The sequence below is a fragment of the Anopheles coluzzii genome, chromosome 2 (genome assembly GCF_943734685.1).
Source record: "Anopheles coluzzii chromosome 2, AcolN3, whole genome shotgun sequence".
Classification (NCBI taxonomy): domain Eukaryota; kingdom Metazoa; phylum Arthropoda; class Insecta; order Diptera; family Culicidae; genus Anopheles; species Anopheles coluzzii.
This window is the reverse complement of record NC_064670.1, coordinates 47,635,998-47,658,504: the sequence shown is the minus strand read 5'-3', so window position 1 is coordinate 47,658,504 and position 22,507 is coordinate 47,635,998. Positions and strand designations below refer to the sequence as shown.

General features: G+C 45.2%; 4 protein-coding genes and 1 non-coding gene across 11 annotated transcripts in view; 2 read left to right on the top strand and 3 right to left on the bottom strand.

Moving 5' to 3' along the window:
• Positions 1 to 3,258: 3,258 nt before the first annotated feature.
• Positions 3,259 to 8,838, bottom strand: LOC120948921 (zinc finger FYVE domain-containing protein 9). 2 transcript variants are annotated; one of them, XM_040365779.2, is made up of 5 exons: positions 8,737 to 8,838; positions 8,322 to 8,554; positions 4,481 to 8,256; positions 4,245 to 4,406; positions 3,259 to 4,166 (listed from the first exon to the last, which is right to left on the bottom strand). In XM_040365779.2, exons 2-5 carry the CDS (start codon positions 8,404 to 8,406, stop codon positions 4,005 to 4,007), a joined length of 4,185 nt encoding a protein of 1,394 aa, XP_040221713.2. In that variant the 5' UTR covers positions 8,407 to 8,554; positions 8,737 to 8,838; the 3' UTR covers positions 3,259 to 4,004. The 2 variants fall into 2 exon arrangements, with proteins under 2 accessions (XP_040221713.2, XP_040221714.2); XM_040365780.2 differs by lacking the exon at positions 8,737 to 8,838 and adding an exon at positions 8,614 to 8,721.
• Positions 8,839 to 8,990: 152 nt separating this feature from the next.
• Positions 8,991 to 9,679, bottom strand: LOC120948922 (protein UXT homolog). 2 transcript variants are annotated; one of them, XM_040365785.2, is made up of 2 exons: positions 9,593 to 9,679; positions 8,991 to 9,514 (listed from the first exon to the last, which is right to left on the bottom strand). In XM_040365785.2, the coding sequence occupies exon 2, from the start codon at positions 9,490 to 9,492 to the stop codon at positions 9,049 to 9,051; it is 444 nt and encodes a 147-aa protein (XP_040221719.2). In that variant the 5' UTR covers positions 9,493 to 9,514; positions 9,593 to 9,679; the 3' UTR covers positions 8,991 to 9,048. The 2 variants fall into 2 exon arrangements, with proteins under 2 accessions (XP_040221719.2, XP_040221715.2); XM_040365781.2 differs by having other exon boundaries at positions 9,597 to 9,678.
• A 3,246-nt stretch (positions 9,680 to 12,925) lies between these two features.
• On the top strand, positions 12,926 to 13,502 carry LOC125906477 (uncharacterized). Of its 2 annotated transcripts, none has more exons than XM_049605324.1 (2): positions 12,926 to 13,054; positions 13,136 to 13,502. In XM_049605324.1, exons 1-2 carry the CDS (start codon positions 12,974 to 12,976, stop codon positions 13,394 to 13,396), a joined length of 342 nt encoding a protein of 113 aa, XP_049461281.1. In that variant the 5' UTR covers positions 12,926 to 12,973; the 3' UTR covers positions 13,397 to 13,502. The 2 variants fall into 2 exon arrangements, with proteins under 2 accessions (XP_049461281.1, XP_049461280.1); XM_049605323.1 differs by having other exon boundaries at positions 12,927 to 13,072.
• The window catches only part of LOC120949703 (mpv17-like protein), a 143,430-nt gene continuing 134,368 nt past the window's right edge, over positions 13,446 to 22,507 (bottom strand). For 3 of the 4 annotated variants that reach the window (XM_040367166.2, XM_040367167.2, XM_049605322.1), the window contains one exon: positions 13,446 to 14,197. In XM_040367166.2, coding sequence (XP_040223100.1) covers positions 13,592 to 14,146 — 555 coding nt within the window. In that variant the 5' untranslated portion in view covers positions 14,147 to 14,197 and the 3' untranslated portion in view covers positions 13,446 to 13,591. Of the gene's footprint in view, positions 14,198 to 14,275; positions 15,039 to 22,507 lie in introns of those variants that run through there. The other variant, XM_040367168.2, reaches the window with a different exon arrangement.
• Positions 14,853 to 14,925, top strand: Trnak-cuu (transfer RNA lysine (anticodon CUU)). The gene has a single exon. It is a non-coding gene; the product is annotated as a tRNA-Lys (tRNA).

Below are 22,507 nucleotides of genomic sequence, written 5' to 3'. Positions count from 1 at the left end.
GATGGGATGGTTAGTGGACATAAAGGTGCATTATGTGCACGTAACAAATGAAGGAAAAATATAAGAGAAAATAAATGAATATAAATATTACATTTTAAGTCAAGAAGGCCTTTAAATAGCTTGCTTGTTGAATGTTAAAGTTGTTCTTCCTTTTTCTTATAAACTTGCTCGGAACAGGTCCTAACGAATCCAACAAATCAATATGAAATAACATATAGAATTGTTATGTTCATAATCGCGTTTCAACATCAAATATATCATCAAACATCAAATAAATCAAAAAAAGATTTCCCCATAGATTAGAAGTAACACTCTCCATCAAATTATTAAAAATGTGAAAAATGGTTTTGAAAAATTATTTAAAAAAAACGCTTTCTTTCTCGTTTACTTTGCCCGGACACTTGACATAATCAAATGGTTTAGCGTAATTTAAAACCATGGTAGCACATCTTAACCGGGAACCTTGGGTGATTTTCTATTGGTCTTGCTTCACCAGTTTTAACTATGAAACTCTCTTATCGTTCCTCTGCACATTTTGTTGGATGGATCTCTAGGGATGAGAGCCCCAATTATCATATGCCTCGCAAAATCTGATGAATGCGTCGCTCAAGTACACAAAGTTCGTTTGCAACTTCAGTGTGTCAGCTTACGTTTTTAATATGTTCTCAAAGACTTCTGAACCTCGGAAACCTGGGCATTCAGTTTTTACGAGGATAAACATTTAACTAAAAACTACCAAAGATAATTTAACTTCGTAGTCTTAATAGGTTGCCATATTGAACTAATAATGACCAATGAGCAATGAACAATTGTATTTGATGCGAATATTTCTAGTTCGTTCCGGCTTTTTGCAACTTCGTATAGTTAGGAAGGAGTGTACTACTCCTCGCATGACATATGGTCTATGAGCTATGGCATCATTGATTTTGGACATTGTGTTAATTTATTTTTAATTCGGACTGCAATGAGGGATAGCCAGACCAGTCAATCATCTAACCTTACTGTAGATTTATAAGGATGTTATAAATGCCCGAAATGTCGCATGCGCAGTCTACTTAATGCTTTTGTCGTTTGTAAACTATCGAATTTGGTAGATACATAGAATCAATCAATACATTTGAAGATGTCGGATACATTTCAATAATATCAAAAGTCATATTTAATGAGTAATCTAATTTAATATTAAATGATTACTGCTTTTTGGCGCCTGATTTGCTGGATAGAGCACCGCAATTGTTCATTAATCTTGAGCATAAAGTTTTAATTAGGAAAAAAATATTCAATAATACTTTAGCATTAGCAGCAATTATAATACTTATACATGTCCAGGTGTTGTTTCCTCTTCAACCCACTGTTGAGCGCCGTTTCATGATCTTGCCCGGTCCCGGCGGAATGACAATCGTTCATTTTCCATTTCTTGTGGGTTTTATTCGCTGCTTTCTTCATTTTCATCTCAAAGATCAGCCGTAACGTTGCCTCGCTGCTGCTGCTGCACCGTGACAGTGGGTGTCAGACTATCTACTGCTAGCGATCATCTTCCCGTCCCAGACAGAAAAAAACTTCCAACCCTTGTTGGCACTCCGGCGCGTTAAGGGCTCTTGCAAAACCTGCGCAACTGAGAAGTGAATTTCTTTCGCACCATCTGGCCAGCTGCCACTCCAGCGAGCGAGCGAGTGAGTGAGTGGCTCCTACTGCAACAACCGTGTGTCTTCTAATCCTCAGCCAGCATCGTACTCGATCTTCCGCGATCGGTAGGGGTGAATGTGTATGTACTAATAAAACATTCGATATCTTGCAACGTTAGACGACGCGATGCTCGCTGTCCTTCAGCTGGCTGCTCCAGCGCGTCGGCGTCCCCTCCCCGCCGGAAGCCTCTCGACATCTTCGACAAACAGGATCATCGTCATGAAGGCGCGCGATCATCATCGGCATCTGTTCGGGCTCATTATCGTCATGACTCGACGCGATTGCGCGGGAAAAGGGCCAGCACGCCGACGCCGAGCCCCGTTACACCGAGAGGGTGGCGCGATCGCACGCGGAGAGATCGATGATCCTTAATAATAAAAAGTACCGTTTCGCGCTGGCAACCAATGCAAAGAGGATCGCAACCTCCCTCTCTAACCGCCTTGGGCACCCAGCACCGAAGGCGTTTCGAAGCGAAAGTGTGCTTTAGGGCGCACATTATTGTATGTCATTTGTAATGCTAGAGGCGGGAGGAGGTTTTCTTTACTTTGCCATCTTGGCCCTGGCTGCTCGCACCACCCGCACACTTCGCGCTGCTCGTGTTGTGTATGCATCCATTTGTGGTTCTTGTTTTGTTTTGTCCGTCCGGCCTCCTCCCATTCTCGTTCCTACCGTGGGGCACCGGCCCGCTTATCGCAGACGCACTGCCGTCCCGCGCACTCGCTAAGATTCTGTTGTTTGGTTTACTGCTGCTGCTGCTGTTGCTGCTGTTGCACGATGATTGTTATTATTCTTGTTGGACGATTGGTTGTTGCTCACGGGGAGCGCGCGCGCACCTTCATTTTTGTTGCCTTTGCTGCACTCCCTCGCGCCCCACTCTCCCTTCGGGATCACGCTGCGAGATCTGGAGGGCATGCAGCTTGCAAAATCTTAAGCTGCTGCAACGCTGCCCTGCACCCTCTCTCGCTCTCTCTCTACACACAGATATATGCAAATGGGGGCTGTATGCACTCTCCTAGCGAGCGTTTGAGTGATTGGATGGAATGCTGCTCAAGAGGTCACCGTCAGTTGCCTTCCCGCCTTCCGCCGCCATCGTCAGCTGTAGGGCCGTACGTTTTTCCAGGGCCATTGGCACAAGTTATGCCCGAGCGCGGTACGCATTTGTTTCCTTTTCCAGCAGTAGTAGTAGTAGATAGGGCAAACGGTTGGGCATGTACAGGCCGCAGTGTACCCGCGCAATAGTTAATTATGCCGCGTGACTGACGTAATTAGGTAGGAAGAAGTTACGGATTTTATCGTGTTTGCTGTTGTTACGCGCAGACCCTTGCTCATCCATCTACTAGTCGTGTTAATCGCTCGACTGCAGCTTTTAACGGACACAGACCATGAAGCCGCCACAGCTTGTCCTACGGTTAGGATGCATTGCTTTTCGTTACAGAAGAATAAAACAATTTATTAGCGTGTTAAATCAATCATAGATTAAAATTATACACAAACCAAACTAAACAAAATGACTCGTACGATTCGAACCGCATTCTCAACAAAGGTTAAAAGATCACGCTTACACCTCTGCAATACGTGGTAGGTGCACTCGCGTGCACTAATATATTTGCTATTATCATGCTTGCAACTTGGGCCAACGTTCCGATTTGAATGTAATAACTATCATTGCAATGCCAATTTGCTGCCATTATATTGCGTCAATCCCGTTTCTGTTGTTGTTGTTGTCCGTCGGCACTAAAACTTTCAAATCAAATATAAATATACCTCCCCTTCCACCGCGTCTACCTATAAACAGCGACATAATAAACTTGGTGACTGGCTCTCTTCCTTTCAATAATTTTAACTATATATAAGAAATATATATATCTATATCTATGTATATATGTATACTCTATATATACTCTATATAACTCACGGTGTGCACCCTGGTGTGAACGTTTCCTTCCTCTCTATCCCGCTCGACTTTTGTCGACTACTTCGGTTTGCTATGCACCCCGTGAATGTGTGACCGCGTCCGTTTTACTCTACCTGGGCGGCCAGGCTAGCACTTGGTTATTATAGGGGTCGGTTTGTTCGAAGCAAATAATACAATCCTCAATACATTCGCTCTTTGGAGAGACCCGGCATGCCGGCCAACTGCCGGCCTGGCTGGTGAATGAAAAACACGAAGAAGCAATCTTCTAATCAAAACGTAACGGAACCGCAAAAGATAAACCAACCGAAACTTTTCGAACATATCGTATAGGCTCACATGGTTGGCTGTGGTCGCAGGTTCAGGGACCACGCACGGGTCGATTCAGTCCTTAGCGTTTGAATAACTACTTGTCAAGAATGTGGAATATCAGTTCGAATACAATATCGTGCAGATCGAGATGTAGCGCCGTGGCCTGCCGTTCCAGCAGCTCCATCACCGCCTGTCCGAGCGCGTTCGAATATAGAGGAGCTAGCTGGTTTCCGCCACTTCCCGCCACGTACGCCATCTGGTGGGAAAAAGAAAAGTTTTCACCTTTTTTACACGAATCCTTACAAGGAGAGGGGTAACGCGCGCATCGCCATACCTGACCGCGATTGGAGCTAATCCGCAGGGCTAGTTTGGTGTGTCCGTTTGACGCCAGCAGATCCAGATACTCAACCAGTGCCTTGCAAGCCGTTTTGGCGACCGTTTCCGAAATCTTCGACATGTTGATCGGATCACCGGGATGGTTAGATTCTTCGTCTCCCTGGGAGAGATACGTATTGATACAGCTGTTAAGAACGATCTTTTACACTGTTATCACTACCGTTTACACCCTACCTTTAAAATAAAGACCTCCGTCCAGCGGATGATGTGGTTCGAGTTGGAATAGTCCGTGCCCCGGTGGACCCGAATGCTTGGCACACCGTCGAACGCCTTCCGATCGATCGGCGACGTGACGCCTATGTTGAAGTTCAAATCGTTCGACGTCCACTCGATCGACACCAGCTCCTTCTGGCTGTCGTCTCCCTCGGTCGGCCCACACACGATCTGATAGTCTTTCATCGCTTTCAGCGCCTCCTTGACGAGCTGCAGCTTCACCGGCGGTATCAGCACCCGCAGCCCATCCTCCAGGATGGTGCACCGGCCGGTCAGGCCCGAGTTGGGCTTGAGCGAACCGTCCAGCACGAGAAAGCTCGCTCCGGTCACCTTGCGCGGTTGGCTCTCGATGTCGATCGCCTGCGTCGTGTACTGCGTCGCTTCCGGGCATCCCGACTCCGTGTTCTGTATGCACACCAGATGGCCGTCCGCTAGCTTGCTAAAGTTGCCGCCCACCGCCATCAGCTGCTCGCTGGACCCGTCCACCACCTTCACCATCTGCTCGTAGCGGTTGCGCGGTATCAGGATGCTCGTCTTGTGATCCTCCAGATGGATCACCATGCCCCGCACGCTCGGAATGGTGTAGCTAAAGTGCCGAAAGTCCGCCAGCAGGTTCACGATCGTTTGCGCAATCTCGACGTACACGGATTCGCGCTCTCGTTCGCTCACGTGCGGGCACGGATAGTACTGGTAGAGGGCGCCGAGGCGCAGCATCAGCCGCAGGGGCAGTATTTTCGCCCACGGCACCTCCCACCGGTGTATCAGGATACCGATCAAGTACGGAGCTTCGGGCGCGATGACCGCCTTCATGCACTGGTAGGTCGGGCGCACGTACAGAAACCCGCCGTGGTTCTTCGAGCCGAGGAAGTTGTTCGACCGGGCGGGCGAAAACCCGAGCTCGGTGATGATGTGGCCCCGGTCTGCCTCGCAGTAGATTTCGTTCAGGTGCACGAAAATGTCCTTCGGAAGCACGCGCGAATCGCCCAGCACGAGCAGGATGATTATCTCGTCCTGGCCCACGTAGTGCAGCCCGCGGGTCGTGAAGTTGATCACAGTTCGATTGATGCAGCACGCCAGCTCCACCACCGTCACGAGCACGTGGAAGTTCTTCTGGATCGCGAACGTCAGCGTTACCTCGCGCAATCCCTCCAGCAACGATGCGTCGTTTTCGATCTCCACCAGCTTGCTCTCCGTGGGGCTGATTCGTTTCAGCACCGGTGGCAGTTTGTTTTCCTCGGCCGGAATCAGCGACGCCAACTGACCGCCAACGCGCGGAATGGCGTTAACGTCATCCTCCCCACCGGGCGGTGTCTGGACCCTCGGTTTGCGGCCTCTCGGGGGCGAGGTGCGGGTCGGCACGGCGTCCCAGTTTTGATCCAGCTCGGTCAGATCACACCCCGGCCGTATACCGTCGCTGAAGATGACGTTCTTATCCTTGCGCATGTTCCTAGGGGCTCCCGCACGCTTCAACACTCCCACCGGGACCATCACCGAGATGGGCGACTGGGGCTGGTTGCTGGCGGCCGCCTGCTGCAACGGAGGAATCACCGAGCAGTACTCCATCGGGTTGTTCGGATTTGGCTGCCGCTGACCGCTGGCACCGGACACCGCCAGGCTGCTGCGGCTATCGCCACTCTGCATTCCCGCCAGCTGATACTGTTCGGCCTCCATCGCCTGCTGCTGCTGAATGCTCAGTATCACGTCACACTCGATGCACACCCGGGCCTCCACGTCGCCCAGGTACTCCAGCTTGGCCTTCAGACAGCAGCACGTCGAACAGAGCACCTGACCGCATGCCCGACAGTGGTGGCGTCGCTTGATGACGGAAAACTTTTGGTTACACTGCATGCAGAATTTGGTTGAATTGTCCGGCACCCAGAACGGCTGTATTTTGCCGAGCTGTGCCTGTGCCGGGCTTAGCAGCGGGACGACCGGCACTGGAGCGGCTATCGGCGATTGAATCGGATCGGCAATGGCTAGCCGTGACGCTGCTTCCTCTTCCGCTGCATGTGATGCGGTCCGTGCTTCGATCGACGTTCCAAAATCGTCCGAGCTTGTGGAAGATAGTGCAAGCCCCTGCTCGGGAACGATAACGCGGGATGAAGGAGGCGTGTGTCCGGGGGAGGCCGCTATGCCACCATCCGTCAAGCCGGCTTCGTTCACCACGGCCACACTGCCAAGTTCTAGCGAGGTTGGCCGTTCCGGATGCGGCACAACGTTCGCCGGGTCATCTTCGCCGGCAGCCGACTGTCCCAACCGACGCTCCGACTCCGTTTCCGTACAATCGATGAACCTTATCTCGCTTCCATCCTCATCCAGCGTAAAGTCACCCGGTTCCTCCGTATCGATTGGGATGGGAATTTCCAACTCCGACGCCGCTGCCAGGGCTCTATCCGATGGATCCACGGCGGCAGCTACTGGTGTTGTTGCGACCACTGCCGCAGTTGCGCCCATTGCCAAATCGTTAAACTCCAGCGTAGATGCTTGCGAAATCAGATCGTCCTCGTTCTCGCCACGGGAGGAACTGGGACTGATTTCATCATCACTACGACTATCGATACTGTTCTCATCTGCAGCGCGATCTTGCACGATCATTGAACCGTGCACCACATCTCCACCAGCAGGGGCTTCAATCTCCGGTTGCTGTGATTCTGTGGTTACCGCAGGGTCTAACTCGGTAACGGACTCTGCGTTCGGCTTCGGTGGCATCGCAGATTCTACATTCACGCTGCGAAAATCAAACTCCTCCAGCTCCTGCAGATAGCTCTCTAGCTCCGTGTCGGACACATCGTCCATCGTCGATTCGAACCCTATCACCGGTTTACGAGCATCTTCGCCCTCGTGCGGCTTGCCCGGCCGTTCCACATCGTCCTGCGCCGTCGTTTCTATCTCATCCTTTGCTACTGGCGCTCCCTCCACCACTTCATTGGTTTCGCGCACCAGCGGCACCTGGCCGCTTCGCGACAGATCGACGGCCACAATGGAGGAGATGGACGAGATTCCTTCCAAATTTATCACATCATTGCTCAGCGTGTCCGAGTACAGGCTGTTCTTGTAAGAGAACGCCGACGTATCCTGTGCATCGCCAGCCGTCGTGCCCTTTCGTGCCCCTCCCTCATTAGTGGTGGCCAGCGTGGTCATCGACGATGTGTCCAGCACGTAATCATCACCGCTCAGGGACGATAGCTCTTCGGGAAGCTTTTCATGAGCCAGCTCATGCCCTTTGGCTTCCTGCTGCTTGTCGGCCTCTTCCACATCGCTGCTGGACGCCGACGACGATGACGACGACGCGGAAGAAGAATGCGCAGAAGACGATGCCGATGAGGAAGCGACCCGTGACGAACAGCAGGACACCGAGGTGGCAGAAGAATCGGGCGATGTTGCCGGAGTGGACGCGACGTGCTGTGGGGAAGTCGGCACAGAGGATGACGTAGCCGCAGCGGAGGATGTTTTCACTTCCGATGAAATCGAAGAGGTCGACGGAGGAGTCAGGAGTGGCTTCCGCTCACTGGGTATGCCCAGATCATGCGAGTCCGGGAGGCTCACATGCTTCGTCGCTCCACCCAACTCTGTTCCGCCCGCGTTCACATACTCGTTCAGACTTGAAAACACGGTTGACACATTAACTACGTTGGCCTTAAATTTTAGCTTTTCCTGCGCAGCTGTCGCCGGTCCGAGAGCAGCTGCCACTGCCGTTTGTGATTCCGCTGCTGTGCCATTCACTGTGGCCTTGGCGTCTGAAACAAAGCACACAGAGGATCATCGCAATGCGCTGCTTACTTCCACAGTCTATCACACTCACCCGCTGGCCTCGTCGCAACGCTGTTGCCGTCGTCCTCGTTCAGTTCAAGATCGTCCAACACCTTGTCAATGTCTACCAAATCCATTGTGTGGCGGGGGTAGCTTCCGATGTGCGCAATCGGAACCGCCCTCTAAGTGGTCGATCAAGGACACCCGTTTGCCAATCCTATCCGCAACTAGCACGGTACCGCTTTCATAGGAAGAGATTTTCACGCAGATTTTTCACTTTGCGAACTGGAAGCAAAGAAAACATGTTACAGCTAATTTCAACAAAACAGCGAGGACATTGCTACCATCAGCATCATGTTGCGGCAGTTGCAATGGCTTGGATTGTTTTTTCAATCGTGAAACAAAGTCAGGGAACAAAGCTAAAGGGTGTCGTTACAATTTGCACACATTTTAAGCGAGATAATTACCTAAATCTTCCACAGAAAACTATTATTACGCCGAACTATGTCTAGACATAATTTTCCTTTTGCTTACAACCTGTTTATCATCTGTCAGATGACTTCAAGAGAAGGTGATGTCATTCGGACCGATCTGACATCTTAATGACCTTCACAGGATGACAGCCAATGTGCAGCGATCAACAGAAACAGCAATCGTTTGTTGTGTCGAAACGATTCCATTTGAAGCTCTCCTTGTGCAATTAAACTGAATCGTGAGGTAATTAGCTAACCGTAAATTGTGTATTTATTCTTTCAGCTTATTTTACCGTTTAATAAACCTCACCGATTGTCGTGCATCGTGTGAAGTCGCTGTGAGTCGCCTATAACAAGCAGAGCGAGCTTAATATTGGCTCTCGTTTCGATGCTTTTGTCGCGAATAGTGTCTGCCTGTTTGGTTAACACTTTGATTTTCACGTCCACATACCGTGAAGCTTCTTCAATCGTAAACTCTACATAAACCTTTAGGCCAACGTCCACCAGTATGTGTTCGACGCTTTCAGCACGTGCCTTCATGAACATGTTCCCACCGATATTGACCAGCGTCTTGAACTCTTCGCGTCGATCCTGCCCCAAGACTGTTTCGATCATGTTCTTCAACTGCACATACTCCATAATTTCTGCGTTGATTAGCTTCAATTGCGTTTCGTACATCCGTAAATCCTCCTTCAGATGCTCGTGGACGAACGCTTCCACGTCCTCCGTCGACATACGCTGTGTGACCATTTTGGAATCCGGCAAAGGGTACCTTAAACAAAAACATTTGATGAATCGATTGAACAACTGCTTTTCCCCTAAGTGTGGCATACCGGTTATGTAGCCATACCTACTTTATTGCTCTAGGAGTTTTTGTGCCCGGCAAAAACTGCTGTTTGTTTATGTTTAGCAAATGACATTTCGTTCGGCATTCCCAACCAACAAAATATACGTTCCAAAATAACAAAATGTTTAACCTTTGTGTCAACAGCTACCAGACACTCCGAAAAACCACCGCAACGAAAAAATTTACAGATGAAATATAACACATTGTAGCGGAACTTGGGGCAAGTGTGCCACCTTAAGCATGTCAAGTTATAACTCACTAAAACGTGTTTTTCAAAAGCCGATTTAAATCTCATAACCATCTCGTTTAAATCTCATTTACATCTATTTCCTCACTTATAAATGAGTTTCGCTTGAAAAACGTGCAAACAAAATTGTTTTTTAATCGTTTTAAAAAGGGTCCAAAAAGACGTTGTTTTTTGGGCTATGGGGCAAGACTGCCACTCGTATGGGGCAAGACGGCCACCTGGTTAAAATAACCGTATTTCTTAGATAATTGGAAATTATTACGTTTGTACCACTAGTGTATGTATTCCTACATGTATTTAGTCAACAATGAACCCTTTTTGACCACCAACTGTACCACAATATGGTTTTTTTACTGTTCTGTTTTTCTGGCGTGGAATCCGCTCACAATAGCGCACCATTCCGCAGCACGCTACAACAATGTTTACATTTTTTACAGCTCGCGCCTATGAAAGATGGTGGCACACTTGCCCCAAACAGAGATGGCACACTTGCCCCAAAAGTTGTAACTTTTTTGAAATTGAATTTTTCAGTGACAAAAAGAAAGTTTTTTTCAACTAACCCCACAAAAAATTTCACGTTTTCTCAGCTATACGGTGGTGTAAATATTTTCTCGGTTGATTGTTCGCATGATTTTTGAGAGCTTATTTGGTTGGATTATAATATTCGCATGAATTATAATATTCTGCTCAATTTTGAAACTCAATATAAATCAGTTCAAAACAATGGGGAATATCGATTGGTCTATATGTAATTCGGCTCAGTATACCTAGTCATTGGAAAGGAACCAACTGTATACACAATTGATCATTAAACTAAAGTTTTTAAGGAAAAATGCTAGGTGGCACTCTTGCCCCGTATGGCACACTTGCCCCAAATTCCGCTACCACTCCTTTTTTCGGTTGACCGATTTTAATCCACCCATTGGCGAGTGAAATTGCTGTAAGTATGCTTCTGCAGTGCAAAATATCAATTTAACACAAAATGATCTCAAGTATTTTTATTATCCTTGTCAAAAATGAAGTAAACAAAACACTTTTTTGTTTACACTAACAAGCAAAGTGGGTATAGGGACTAGGTGGGCTTATAGGTTTGGCGGGAAGGCCATTTTGGACGAACGAATGACAGGAGGGGATTCGATTGTGATACGTAGTTTTTCACCTACACTACGACACATCAACCAAAACAGGCATTGGAATTCACACGCATACATCAACAAATGATCGAATCCTCTCCTGTCATTTCGTTTTCATTTTTCTACAGCACGGCTGTCAAATTGTTCGGGATAAGCCCACCTGTATAATGAACCCACTTTGCTAACAAGCGTTATTTTTCGGTTTCCAATCTTTTTCGTTACGCTACGGGCCTTAGAGCAACTATCCGCAGTACGCGATTCTCGATATATGATCTTTCCCCGAGTTGCGGAAATAATGCGTTCCAGAGACTTTCACGTAACGTGGATTTTTGGGTACATAAGCTTTCTCTGTAAAACACCAACATTTATTTATTTATTTATTTATTTTGTGAAATATTTTACCACTACAATATATCATACCTAAACTGTATGATATATTTCAATTAACTCTTGAGCTGAGACAAAAAAAAAGTTTAAAAACAAATCAAAATTTTATTCTATAATCCGCACTCAGTGTAGTGCGAATTACCGAGCGTGAACTGTACATACAACAAGCCTTCCTTTTGTATAATAGATTTGTCCTTTGATGGCCTAAATTTATCGAATTCCTTACTCTCCTTTAGAGTTGTGCCTCAAGTACCAGAACTGTACGATTCATTCAATTCATCCTAAAGAATGAACGATCTACGTTCATCTAATCAACGTTCATCGATTCTTTAAAAATCATAATGCACTGAGTTGGTCACCAAAATAACGTCCTAAAGAACGCCGCCAAAATAATGAACGTTATAGTACGCCAGGTCGTTCACTTTCCCCATACAAATATGAACGTGAACCGTATGACCAGGACGTTCACGAAAAGAACGACCTATCCGTCGAAATAAAGAACGTCCTAGTACGCTAGGTCGTTATTCCCGTCATACAAATATGAGCGTGAACCGTAATACCAGGACCATGTAATGAACGTCCTACACGTCGAAATGAAGAACGTCCTAGTACACCAGGTCGTTCATTTTCCCCATACAAATATGAACGTGAACCGTATGACCCGGACATTCACGAAAAGAACCTATCCGTCGAAATAAAGAACGTTCTAGTACGCTAGGTCTTCCATTCCCGCCATACAAATATGAATGTGAACCGTTATACCAGTGCGTTCATGAAAAGAACATCCTACCAATCGTATCTTCCTGGTCTGCCTAATAATTTTCAAGATGCAAAACAATTTACAATTTGCAAAACAATAAAACAATTATTTTCTTCAACTGAAATGAACGAATGAATCGCGTTTCACGTTCAGTTCATCTGAATGAAAGAACTAGTACGTTCACGTTCATGGAAATGAACCGAATTGCCCAAGCCTACTCTCCTTGTCTCACAAAAACCGAATGAACCGAATAAATTTTCAGATTTTCTTTCAACATAACAAATAATCATATTTATTAAAATAGATGTGTTAATTCAATTTGTTTAACTTAATCTGAATGGTAAAATTAATTTTATAGAATTTAGTTCATTTTTACCTTGATATAAAATCAGCAGCCCATAGTTTCGTAAATGGTACTGCAAGCGCCATCTGTTGCGCATATTATTTAAACGAGTGGAGAAAAAGCGACCTCACTTGTCACACAACGGAACTAATCTTTGGTTCATATAACAGATGACAGCCCATGGAAACCGGCACGTGTTCAAATTTTGTTTGATTTGATTACAGAACAAACATTCTTTGTACTATTTCTCACCACAAGCAAAATTTGAACAACTTCGAACCTTGTAATGTAATCGAGCAAACAGCCCTATTGTGTAATTTTACTTCTATTTGCTCATTAAAATGGTCTGCAATTGCAGCTAAAAGCTTGTCATGCGACAAATTAGATGCACATCCATCGCATGCACATAAGTTGACCAAATCTGTTTTACGTTTCCCGATCGTTGTTAGTATAAAAGCCTGAATTTTTGATGGAAAGTTTTTCCATTGCCAAGGAATAGCAATAGAAGTGCAACATGTTTCATCTGCGCTGTTGGATTGGTTCGGCTACATTGCTCATCTGTGCGCTTTTGCTCAACGCAACAGCAGGACGAAGTGTAGGGAGTCTCGTTAATGTGAACTGGTGTGACTGTTATAGGAAATGATATCTGTATTTTATGTTTTGTGTACTATCTTAGCTGTCTCGTCCAGTTCGTGATACGGTGACAGATGGCATCGAAGTAGAGCTGTCCGCTTCGGGAGAGGACATGCGATCAGCCATTCCAGTGATCAGCGACATTCAACGTGTGGAGAAAATTGCCGATCTGTTGATTTCTATCGGGGAACACGTAATTCCTGCCTTGCTGGATGGGTTGGCCGAACAGGTAACTGCTGCTAATCCGGAACGAAGACTTTTGCACCACATCGACAAAGCAGTAGCGCCGGATCAAACATTATAGCTGCGCATAAACCTAAAGCCTTAGTGGTAAAATGTAAAACGCTGGAAGATAGTAGATAAATACAAACTATCTATTTATTAGCACCATCGTTGAGGGATACACTTTACAGTAGCTCTTTTGAGATACATTGCAACAACCTAAATCAGTCTACCACTGTTGTAACCAATCGGAAAAGTCGAAAGAATTTTTACAGTTCTACATCGCTGCTGCCAACTCGGTGGTCTGCTTTTTGCTCGTCTTTACGTACGCCAGAAACGTTGTCCAGATGAGACTGAAGAACCCGGCCACGACGATCTGGTTCTTGGGTTTGACCAGCGAAAAGTTTACCGTCTGCACCATCGGCCAGTAAAAGAACCCGACTTTGTAGGTGTCAAAGAACTTGTCCCGTACCTCGTCACCGGCTTGTTGCTGCGACCGGCGCTCCAGGATGCTCATGCCGTAGAAGAACAGCACGATGGCGAACGGGTCGTATGCGGCCTGCTCGGTGAACGCTTTCGCCAACGACGACCGAAAGTCCGTCCGGGGCCACATGATGTTGGCGCATCGCATCCAGCAGTAGAGCATCGGCGCGGACACGAACGTACCGTATAGGCTGTAGCGTAAGCATCGCTCCCAGTCGTAGTTCTTCAGCCGCTTGCCCTCGAACGTCTGTTGAATGAGACACCCGATCGGCCAGAGCGCCGAGTACGAAATCATGCCCCGCAGGATCTTGTACTCATTCGTAACCTCGACGATGAATTTCCACCACATGGTGAGGGTGTGTGGGTCGACTAGTGTTGGAGCGGCGGTAGCAGACAGTTACTGAAACAAAACAAAAAAGAAAGAATCAAAATAGCAACAGAGGGTGTGAGAAACGGTTTGGCATGATAGACAGCATACGCGGAAAGAGGTGTTCATACGTGGCGCGACCGACCATGCTACTGCCCATGCACACTGGAAGCGGAGATGAAAAATCAATAAACTTAAAGTAGGCCAACGCCGACCGGTCCCGGGAGAAGCGCAAGACCGCGACGACGCGTAATCCATTCACCTTCGACGAATGGGTGCCCGTCGTCAGCTGACTCGTGTGCGTTGATGGTCAAAAGCAAGTTCAAGGTTTTTGCTTGCCCCCTCCTTCGCGGCAGTTTTTGCAGCCAGTTACACGAACGCGCGTTAGGGCTTATTCCATACCGACCAGAAACGTTGTCCCGATCGAAAACGCGTTTGCATGCGCGATTTATAAAGGGGTGAGAATGATCAATTACACGCAGATGTATTTTCGGGCAAAGTTATATGTAGAATATTAGATGAAATTGCATTTGGATATTGCTCACTCATTAAATTCCAAATAAGAATTGCAACCAAATTTCTAATTTGAATTTTTTTCACCGGTTCAGAATAAGGTCTTCGTAATGTTTGAGCAGCGTTCGGGGCGTGGCTAAGTTTTTATATGGTATTTAGCACCCCTTCACCAACAGCCCGGCTAGCTCAGTCGGTAGAGCATGAGACTCTTAATCTCAGGGTCGTGGGTTCGAGCCCCACGTTGGGCGCTTGACTTCTTTTTTTCTCACCCCATGCCTTCACACCACTGTGATTCTTTTTGTTTTCCAGTTTGCAGGATTTGTATCACGCCCACTGTATATTTCCTCGCTGCAGCCATCTATTTTCTTTCCTAACGCAGCCAGAAACAATGTGAGAAATGGTTTTAACTTTGGCGCAAAGTTAAACTTGCTTTTATCAATCGTCGTTGTTCAGCGCGCTGTGTGGCAAGGAGGTTGGTATGATGCGAGAAGAGGGCGGTCCAACCCGCCCGAAGACATAGTGGTGTGCCGTGCAACTTTTGTTGAAAGTTTTCTAATTTATGCACTCCGTTATCTGTGATAAAATTGGATTTCTCTCCCTTACTGTGGTGTGTGCGGGGCAGTGTTCGTAGGCTTAGACACTTCCGTCCTTGGCTTTCCGTTTGTGCAGCGCTATATAATTTGCAGAAATTGTGAAGCGTTTACTAGCGCACTTGTGCTGTATAACAACCTGTGAGTGTTCCGTTCGTTGTATGCAAATTCTACTGCAATTGCATTCGGAAGAGTGGTCGTCGGCCTGTGGGTGGTGGTGTTGGTGTGAGTACTTCTTATCGGAGTAATAATTTATTATTTCATTCAGGAATGCAGTGGAAAGCCTCTTCGTTTCCGGCGAGTTATTCAAGTGGGGCTTAGCAGAGGGGGTGGTAATATTTCTCACCAGTGGGACCACTCCATCCAACAGCATAGCTGCATATTGATCGAGCGGGACGAGGAACTGGCTTATGCCGTTGCATGTCGTTTCGTGAGAAAATCCTTCCTCAAAAGCGTTTTGTCATCGTTAACATGATTCGGAATTTTTATGCTCCATCGCCGGAGTAACACGAACGGTACCAACACGGTAAGTTGCCATCCAGGTAGCGGACAGGCAATGCATACATCATCAGCATCATGGGCACGTGATAGTGATTGTTAGCAGCCAATTTGGACGAATGGTTGCCTACAGCACCACACTGCCGCCACACTCGGTCAATGGCCAAGTAGCTCAAATGTTTGCTGCCTTTGTCCCGCACAGTAGAACGCACAAGATAACGACAATCTTTCGGTGGCTGTATGCGGAAAGGATTTTTCCAGACATGGAAGAGAACATGCAAGGCGATAGAGGAAACACAACACAATCGTAGATGCAGCTGTGTACTCAACGGCCCATACAGACCGGACCATAGTGTTTGCGTCTGATTTGATCTATTTATCTGTCGTATTTATCTGCTCTCGTCCACAATGTCATCGCCATCAATGCAGCGCGTCTTCTACTCCCCATAACTTCGTGCACAAACGCGATTGAAAGATGTAGGCAATCGCAGCCCATAATGACACATTCCACGAGGCAAGGCTGAGAAGGGAAACACAACTTAGCAGGCGTACGCTAGGGGCCTGCAAGCGACTCTAAAGGCAAGCGACTGCTAACAGCATAATTACATATTTACTGTTGCTCTCGCTGACACAAACAACATGTGCACACAACAGCGCGACTTTCGAGATTTCATAGCTGAACCGTGCCATGGGGTGCGCGTTAGAGTGTTTTCTCGCAATCAGCCGGCAATGCGTAGAAATGAGATCAAATTGATGTATAATAGGAGCAAACGGCAGCAAAACCGTACGCCGAGTGCAATGTATTACTTTCAAGTGGCGTCGTACGTCACTGCAACAATTGAATCGGACTGAAATGAAGTTACATTAGTTTGCATAAAATTATAGGCAAACAATGCAATCAATGGCCAGGGACTGTTGAAGCAGATAAGAACTTTACGAACGTACTATTAAAATTATTGTTTAGTATCTCGTGCTTAAAAACAACATATACATATACAGAGATGAAAATACATTTTCATTACCTACTCATTTATGTATTTAGCTTGATGCGATCAGATATTATACAAAAAACAGGATTTTGCACTGGAGTAGTGGATTGGAAATATTCGCGTCGTTCTGCTGTTTTAAATCCTCTTATGAGGCTTCAGCAACTTAAGAACTATCCTACGCTATTTATAAACGATTGGTCTGTAAAGAGCTGGCGTCAAGATGATTGAAAAGAGCTAATAATTGATCGTTTAAAGAGGCAATGGAACAATCAATGGATCAAAATTTATATAGGACAAGTTGAGACTTGAGAGTCGAGACATAGAATTCCTGATGTCATTGTGCCTTAGTTGGTAAATTCATGTTTGGACTAGCTAGCAGATCTGGGGATCATGAACAGAAACAATCTCTGATACTAGAACTATCATCAGATATGTACTTCAAGTACAGTCTGAATGTGAACTTTGACGCATTTTATCTTCACGGGGTTAATATGTTTCGTGTTTTGCGTCTTCGCCGGCATATACTCGTGGAGTTTTAAGCGTTCAAATTCAAGCTATGCCTTTTTTCTATTTCTTTTTCGGAGCACAAAGCAAACATTCCTATATAAAATATAGGAAACTAACTAATATACAATAGCAAACATGGAAAGAGATAATACATAATTTTTTTTGTTTATGTACTGCACATATAATATAAACCAAGAACATATTGCGAACGTAATCGTATAAATTCGATTTAATAACCTCATGAACACAATTCAAAGGTTGAGTTGAAGTTCTGCACAACATTCGAGAATGATTTCTAGGTACCGATCCCTCGACAACTGTCGCCGTTGCTTTAATTATGTTAGTTTAACCAACACACGAAAGCTATCGCTCCAGGAAGTTCTCGGCGTGCGTGCGGCAACGCTGTTGCCATTCACACTTCACAACACCTAATTCCTCAAACTCTCGGCATTGGTCTGTGCGAGGGAAACGTACGGGCAAAAATTACACTCTTCAAGCGCCACACTCTCTGTGCAACGTGGAAAAGCGACAGGCGACACCTCAATTGGGACCGAATGCACGCTGCTGCTGCCGTGAGATGATGGCAGTGCAGTGGCCACGTGCCTTGGTAAAATGCTCACATCGTGCACCGAGCGGTGATGGTGTGTGCGATGAATTATTACAATTTAAAGCAATCACAGTCGCAGCACACACCAGAAAACTGCACATTCTTTGCCAGCAGCGCACGACGAGCGGACGGATTTTTGGATTCCACACCGGCTCTCGCCAACGGTGTCGAAAATGGCAGGGAAAAAGATGGAAAATTGTCCCTCCCCCTAACCCCTGCTTCCCTTGGTGGGTTTGAAAAATGTGCGCAGCGTATAAGGCAGCGTCGGTGGAGTTGTCTTCACGTGGTGGAAATTGGAGGGCGATGGAAGGTGTGGTAATGGGTAACCCAGGGGCGTCGAGAGATGAAGGCACGTTTGTGTGCGCACACACACGGGGTTCATATAATTTACGTTCATTTAATCATACGAGCTGATGAATTAATTGTTCCGACAGCGATAGCTAACAGCAGCAGCGGTTGAAACACTGTCCGGGCACGTACAGCGAACCTGCCCCAGCGAGGGTGGGTTACCGTGTGTGTGTATGTATACTGTTATAAATTACCTTGGATTACACTTTGCAGCTGAAAATCGGTGGCCCACTTTTGCGACAGGTCACACACATGCGAGCCGCGTGCACTGGTTCTCGTGGAGAGCGCAGGAAAGGCGGGAATGGCGCGAGAGGCTCCATCCATACTCTGTTTGGCGTGTGTAGTTTGGTGTCTTACTCATCCATTAATGTTGCTGAAGCATGCAGCATACATTGTTATCAATGAAGGTTATTAATTCCAACACCAGCAGTTTTGCCGCATCATGGCGAAGTGCAGATGTTTTAGCGGAAACCATTTTGCTAATGCACGTTCGTATAATTTTGAGGCAAGCAAAGCACCAGAGCGAGGTGCTCGTCAATTATAGCATCGAACACCAATGCTCAAACGCAGGATACCACTCATATCTGGCGGACTAACACCCCGCGTTGATGGCAAAAATCGATAGAAAACTGACAGCCGACGCACAGTGAGAAGAGTGAACTTAAAGTTGATTTAATAATCTTATTCCATGTGTTATTAAACAAATTTTACGACAATGATGACCTGTTTTCTATTTGAATATTTTATTGTATACATTTTTTCAAACTAATAAAATTTAAGCTGAAAATTTGAGTTTGGCGTGTGGTTTTGTATGTTTGACATTATTTCAGCCGCCAACTGTAAAATTCCATATAAAAGGGCCGGTTAGTCTCGCAAAACCCCCAAATATGAGAACATACTGCGAAGTCCTTTTATAAAAACGGTTAGAAATATGTTTTCCTCACTGAATATTACTTGAATCTGATCTTGAATTTAAGAAGTATTTATCGCTGACATCTTTATTGAATTGTAGTAACCGTATAAATTGAGACGTGTACGGAAATATACAAACAATTTATATTATAATATTATATTTTATCAGCTTATACAGGACAATTCGTGCAGGAATAACAATAAAATGCTTATTGTGTTCAATTTTCAGTGGATTGATTACAAGTAATTGTTGTTCATGACTGACCCCAAAATTTATAACATCATTAGCTCCAAAATGCATACCATCAAATATCAAATGTTTGTGTTGCTCATATTCTAAACGTAGTTTGGATAAAATCTTTACGTAGGTTTAATTCTCTGTATTAGTGATTAAGAGAATTCCCCCGTAATCCCCTAGAACAGAAGGCATAGTCCATTTGAGATTGATATCAAGTCCCAATGGTCCATACTAGCACAACTATTTTCAATATTAACGTTGTCAGTAACCAATGCACGTAAATCCTTTTCCTCTTCTAATTACTGCACCTCCTATACAGAAACTATGACAAAGGATTGCACACAGTGAAACAGTAACGAGCATGCTTATTACAAGTAATGGATTGTTGTAGTGCGCCATCCGTCCAAAGCATAGTTGTAATGAATTCATGATAATTGTAGCGTAAAATTAGCTATCCAATTGAACAGCACTAAAAGAGTCTGCGTTTAATGCTCTGCAATTTTATGCTGAGTTCTCGTTTGCACTCTTTTTGCACACTTGGAAGGGTGGCAGGAAGAGCAGAACAGAGTTCCGACACAACCGGTGGATGATTATGCTGCCGGGCCAGACCTCATGCCCATCGAACTTTCCCCTACGTTCCTATATCTCTAGTGCGCAGTGTTCCGGGTTGTGTCCGAGTTTGTGCACGCATGAAAATAAAATATTTAATCAAAATGAATCCCATGCGTTTGCCGCTTGTTCCTGCTCTAAACTCCTTTTGTTCCGTAAACTCCCTTTTTGCCGCCAATTTCCCGGACTGGAGAGCCGGCATTAAGGGTAAGCACCATCAGCCGGGTTCACTGTTTTATTAGTTTTGTTTGCGAACATTAAAAAAGATGGACAGAAACGTGCTGACCGATGCTGAACCGTATCCTGTGCCGTGCAGGAAGAGTGTACAGTGGGTTCGGGGGACGTCTATAAAACTGCAACAGCAGCAGGAAAAAATATTGAACGTAATGCGCTTGCCCCTCCTGCCGTGTGGGCGCCAGGGGAATCGTGTACGGGAATTTGTGCCGCAGCTTAAAATGAACATAAAATTTCGAATTGCTTTTCCACCCGACACTCCGGGAAATCGTTCGAAAGGGGGAGGAGAAATGGAATGGGTTTACCATGCGCACTTGTATCGAGAGCATGGTGCATTCATAGAAAATGAGGTATGAGCTGTCAAATAGAATCGTTATCATGATATTAAAGCTGCCTGATCCATTCGAATAGAACTAGCGCTAAGTAAAATGCTAAATTTACAGTAGATTTTATGATTACTGCACTCATTTTGCAAGAAAAATTTGGCATTCGTTGAGTCCAACCCGGAAAAGGGCAAAGTTCCGCATCGCGTATTGAGACTATAGTGCGAAAACATCAAACGCATATTCCATTTTATGATTGCAACATTTATGATGGTCGCGTTTATTTATGGAGTATAAAATTAATTACGTTTAATGTTCGACCACCGCACGAAGTCAAGGCGCGGGAATGCTTTAAAGCCCTCGGCTCAGCCGCCAATCTCCCTCAGCGTATCGTGCCTTCTTACGAGGTGCGATAATGAACGCGTTTGAACTTAGCGTGGCATGATTTCGGCCGAACGGATACGGTTCCTTGAAGGTGTGTGTTGAGAGTGTTCATTTAAAGATCGGTTCTCAGTTCCAAGGGTCGATTCTAACTGACCGGCGCCGCCGTCTTCACACGAACCAGCCAACCACACACCGTCTTCCAGGATCGAAAGTTTTACGAGCGTGATCGTCTTTACGTTGTTTTTTAAGCATACCTTTTGGGCATGGGTTTGATGAGCGATCCACCGATCGTCTATCGTAATCGTCGGATTGGCTTCGCTAACCTTCCGCAAAGTTTGTGCACTGTGTTTACAACGGCAACCGGCACCATTTTCACCAATATATGCGTCGGTGCCGTTTCGTACCCACTTTTGTGACCCGATCGACGGGCAGAGAATGGTTGATGGTTATTATTTGAACGTTAAAAGATTTTTAAGTGATTTTTGCTTTTATTGCGCAATAAATTTACCACAAGGAAACCATTCCGTTCGAAGGAAACCATTCCAAGAGGCCTCTTGTGCAAAAAGCGATAAAAATTTCATCATTCTGCCACTGATTTCACTCGAAGTGCTTTGGTATAGTTGAAAAATGTAATAATATATTAATACCTTGATTTATCGTTCAATCGTACGATTAAATAATGAAGATAGTTTCAGTATGAATTTAACCCCAACGTTTCATGAACTGATCAAACTAGAAATTATTAATATAAATAAAGAAAATATAACTAAGATAATGTCAATGTTTATAATAACTTTGAAACTTTTATAATAACAGAGAATAAAGTGTTCTTTGTTTAATAAAAAAAAGTATGTGAATGGCAGAATATCGATCTTTCATCCTGTTGTTTGTTTATTTTATAAATACTTTGAGTCCCTTGGTTTTTTTATAGAAACTAGTCTGGTAGCATCATTTGCCACATTAAACTAGCTTCAGCTCAACATAATTTACCTTAACCTTATTCTGGGCATCCAGACGACTACGAATTAACCTGTGCATGTGAGTATTGAAATGATACTGATGATACTATAAATATTAATTTACAGATAATGTGACGGCGAATTACAACAGACTATCAGCAATAGAATCTGTTGATTTAAATATTCCATAAATTATGCCATTTCCCAGTAGTGCTTTTACATAATTTAAATGTATTTATCTGCTAAGGACTAATGCAAGATCGACAAGCGAATCGAAGTCATCCTGGCGCGTTTATCGTTACTGTTTATATACCGCGTTACCATTACTGCGATCATAGATCACAAGGCCCTGTAAATAATATTTAAAATCATTTTAGACCCTTGGCTCTAATAATATTCTGGTCTGCTATATTTAAAAAAATCCGTATACACATTTTTTTATATTTCTTTTATATATTTAACAAGATTGCCGACCACTGCCTGAGTGTGTTTCACTGTTGTAAAACACAATATTCGATGTTAGTAATTAAACTATTTTGAAAATTTCATTTAGCAACGGGCATAGAACAACTCTGTTACGTGTACCGTAAAATGATAAATCATTTCGAAGTGTATCAAACTTCCCAACTAGC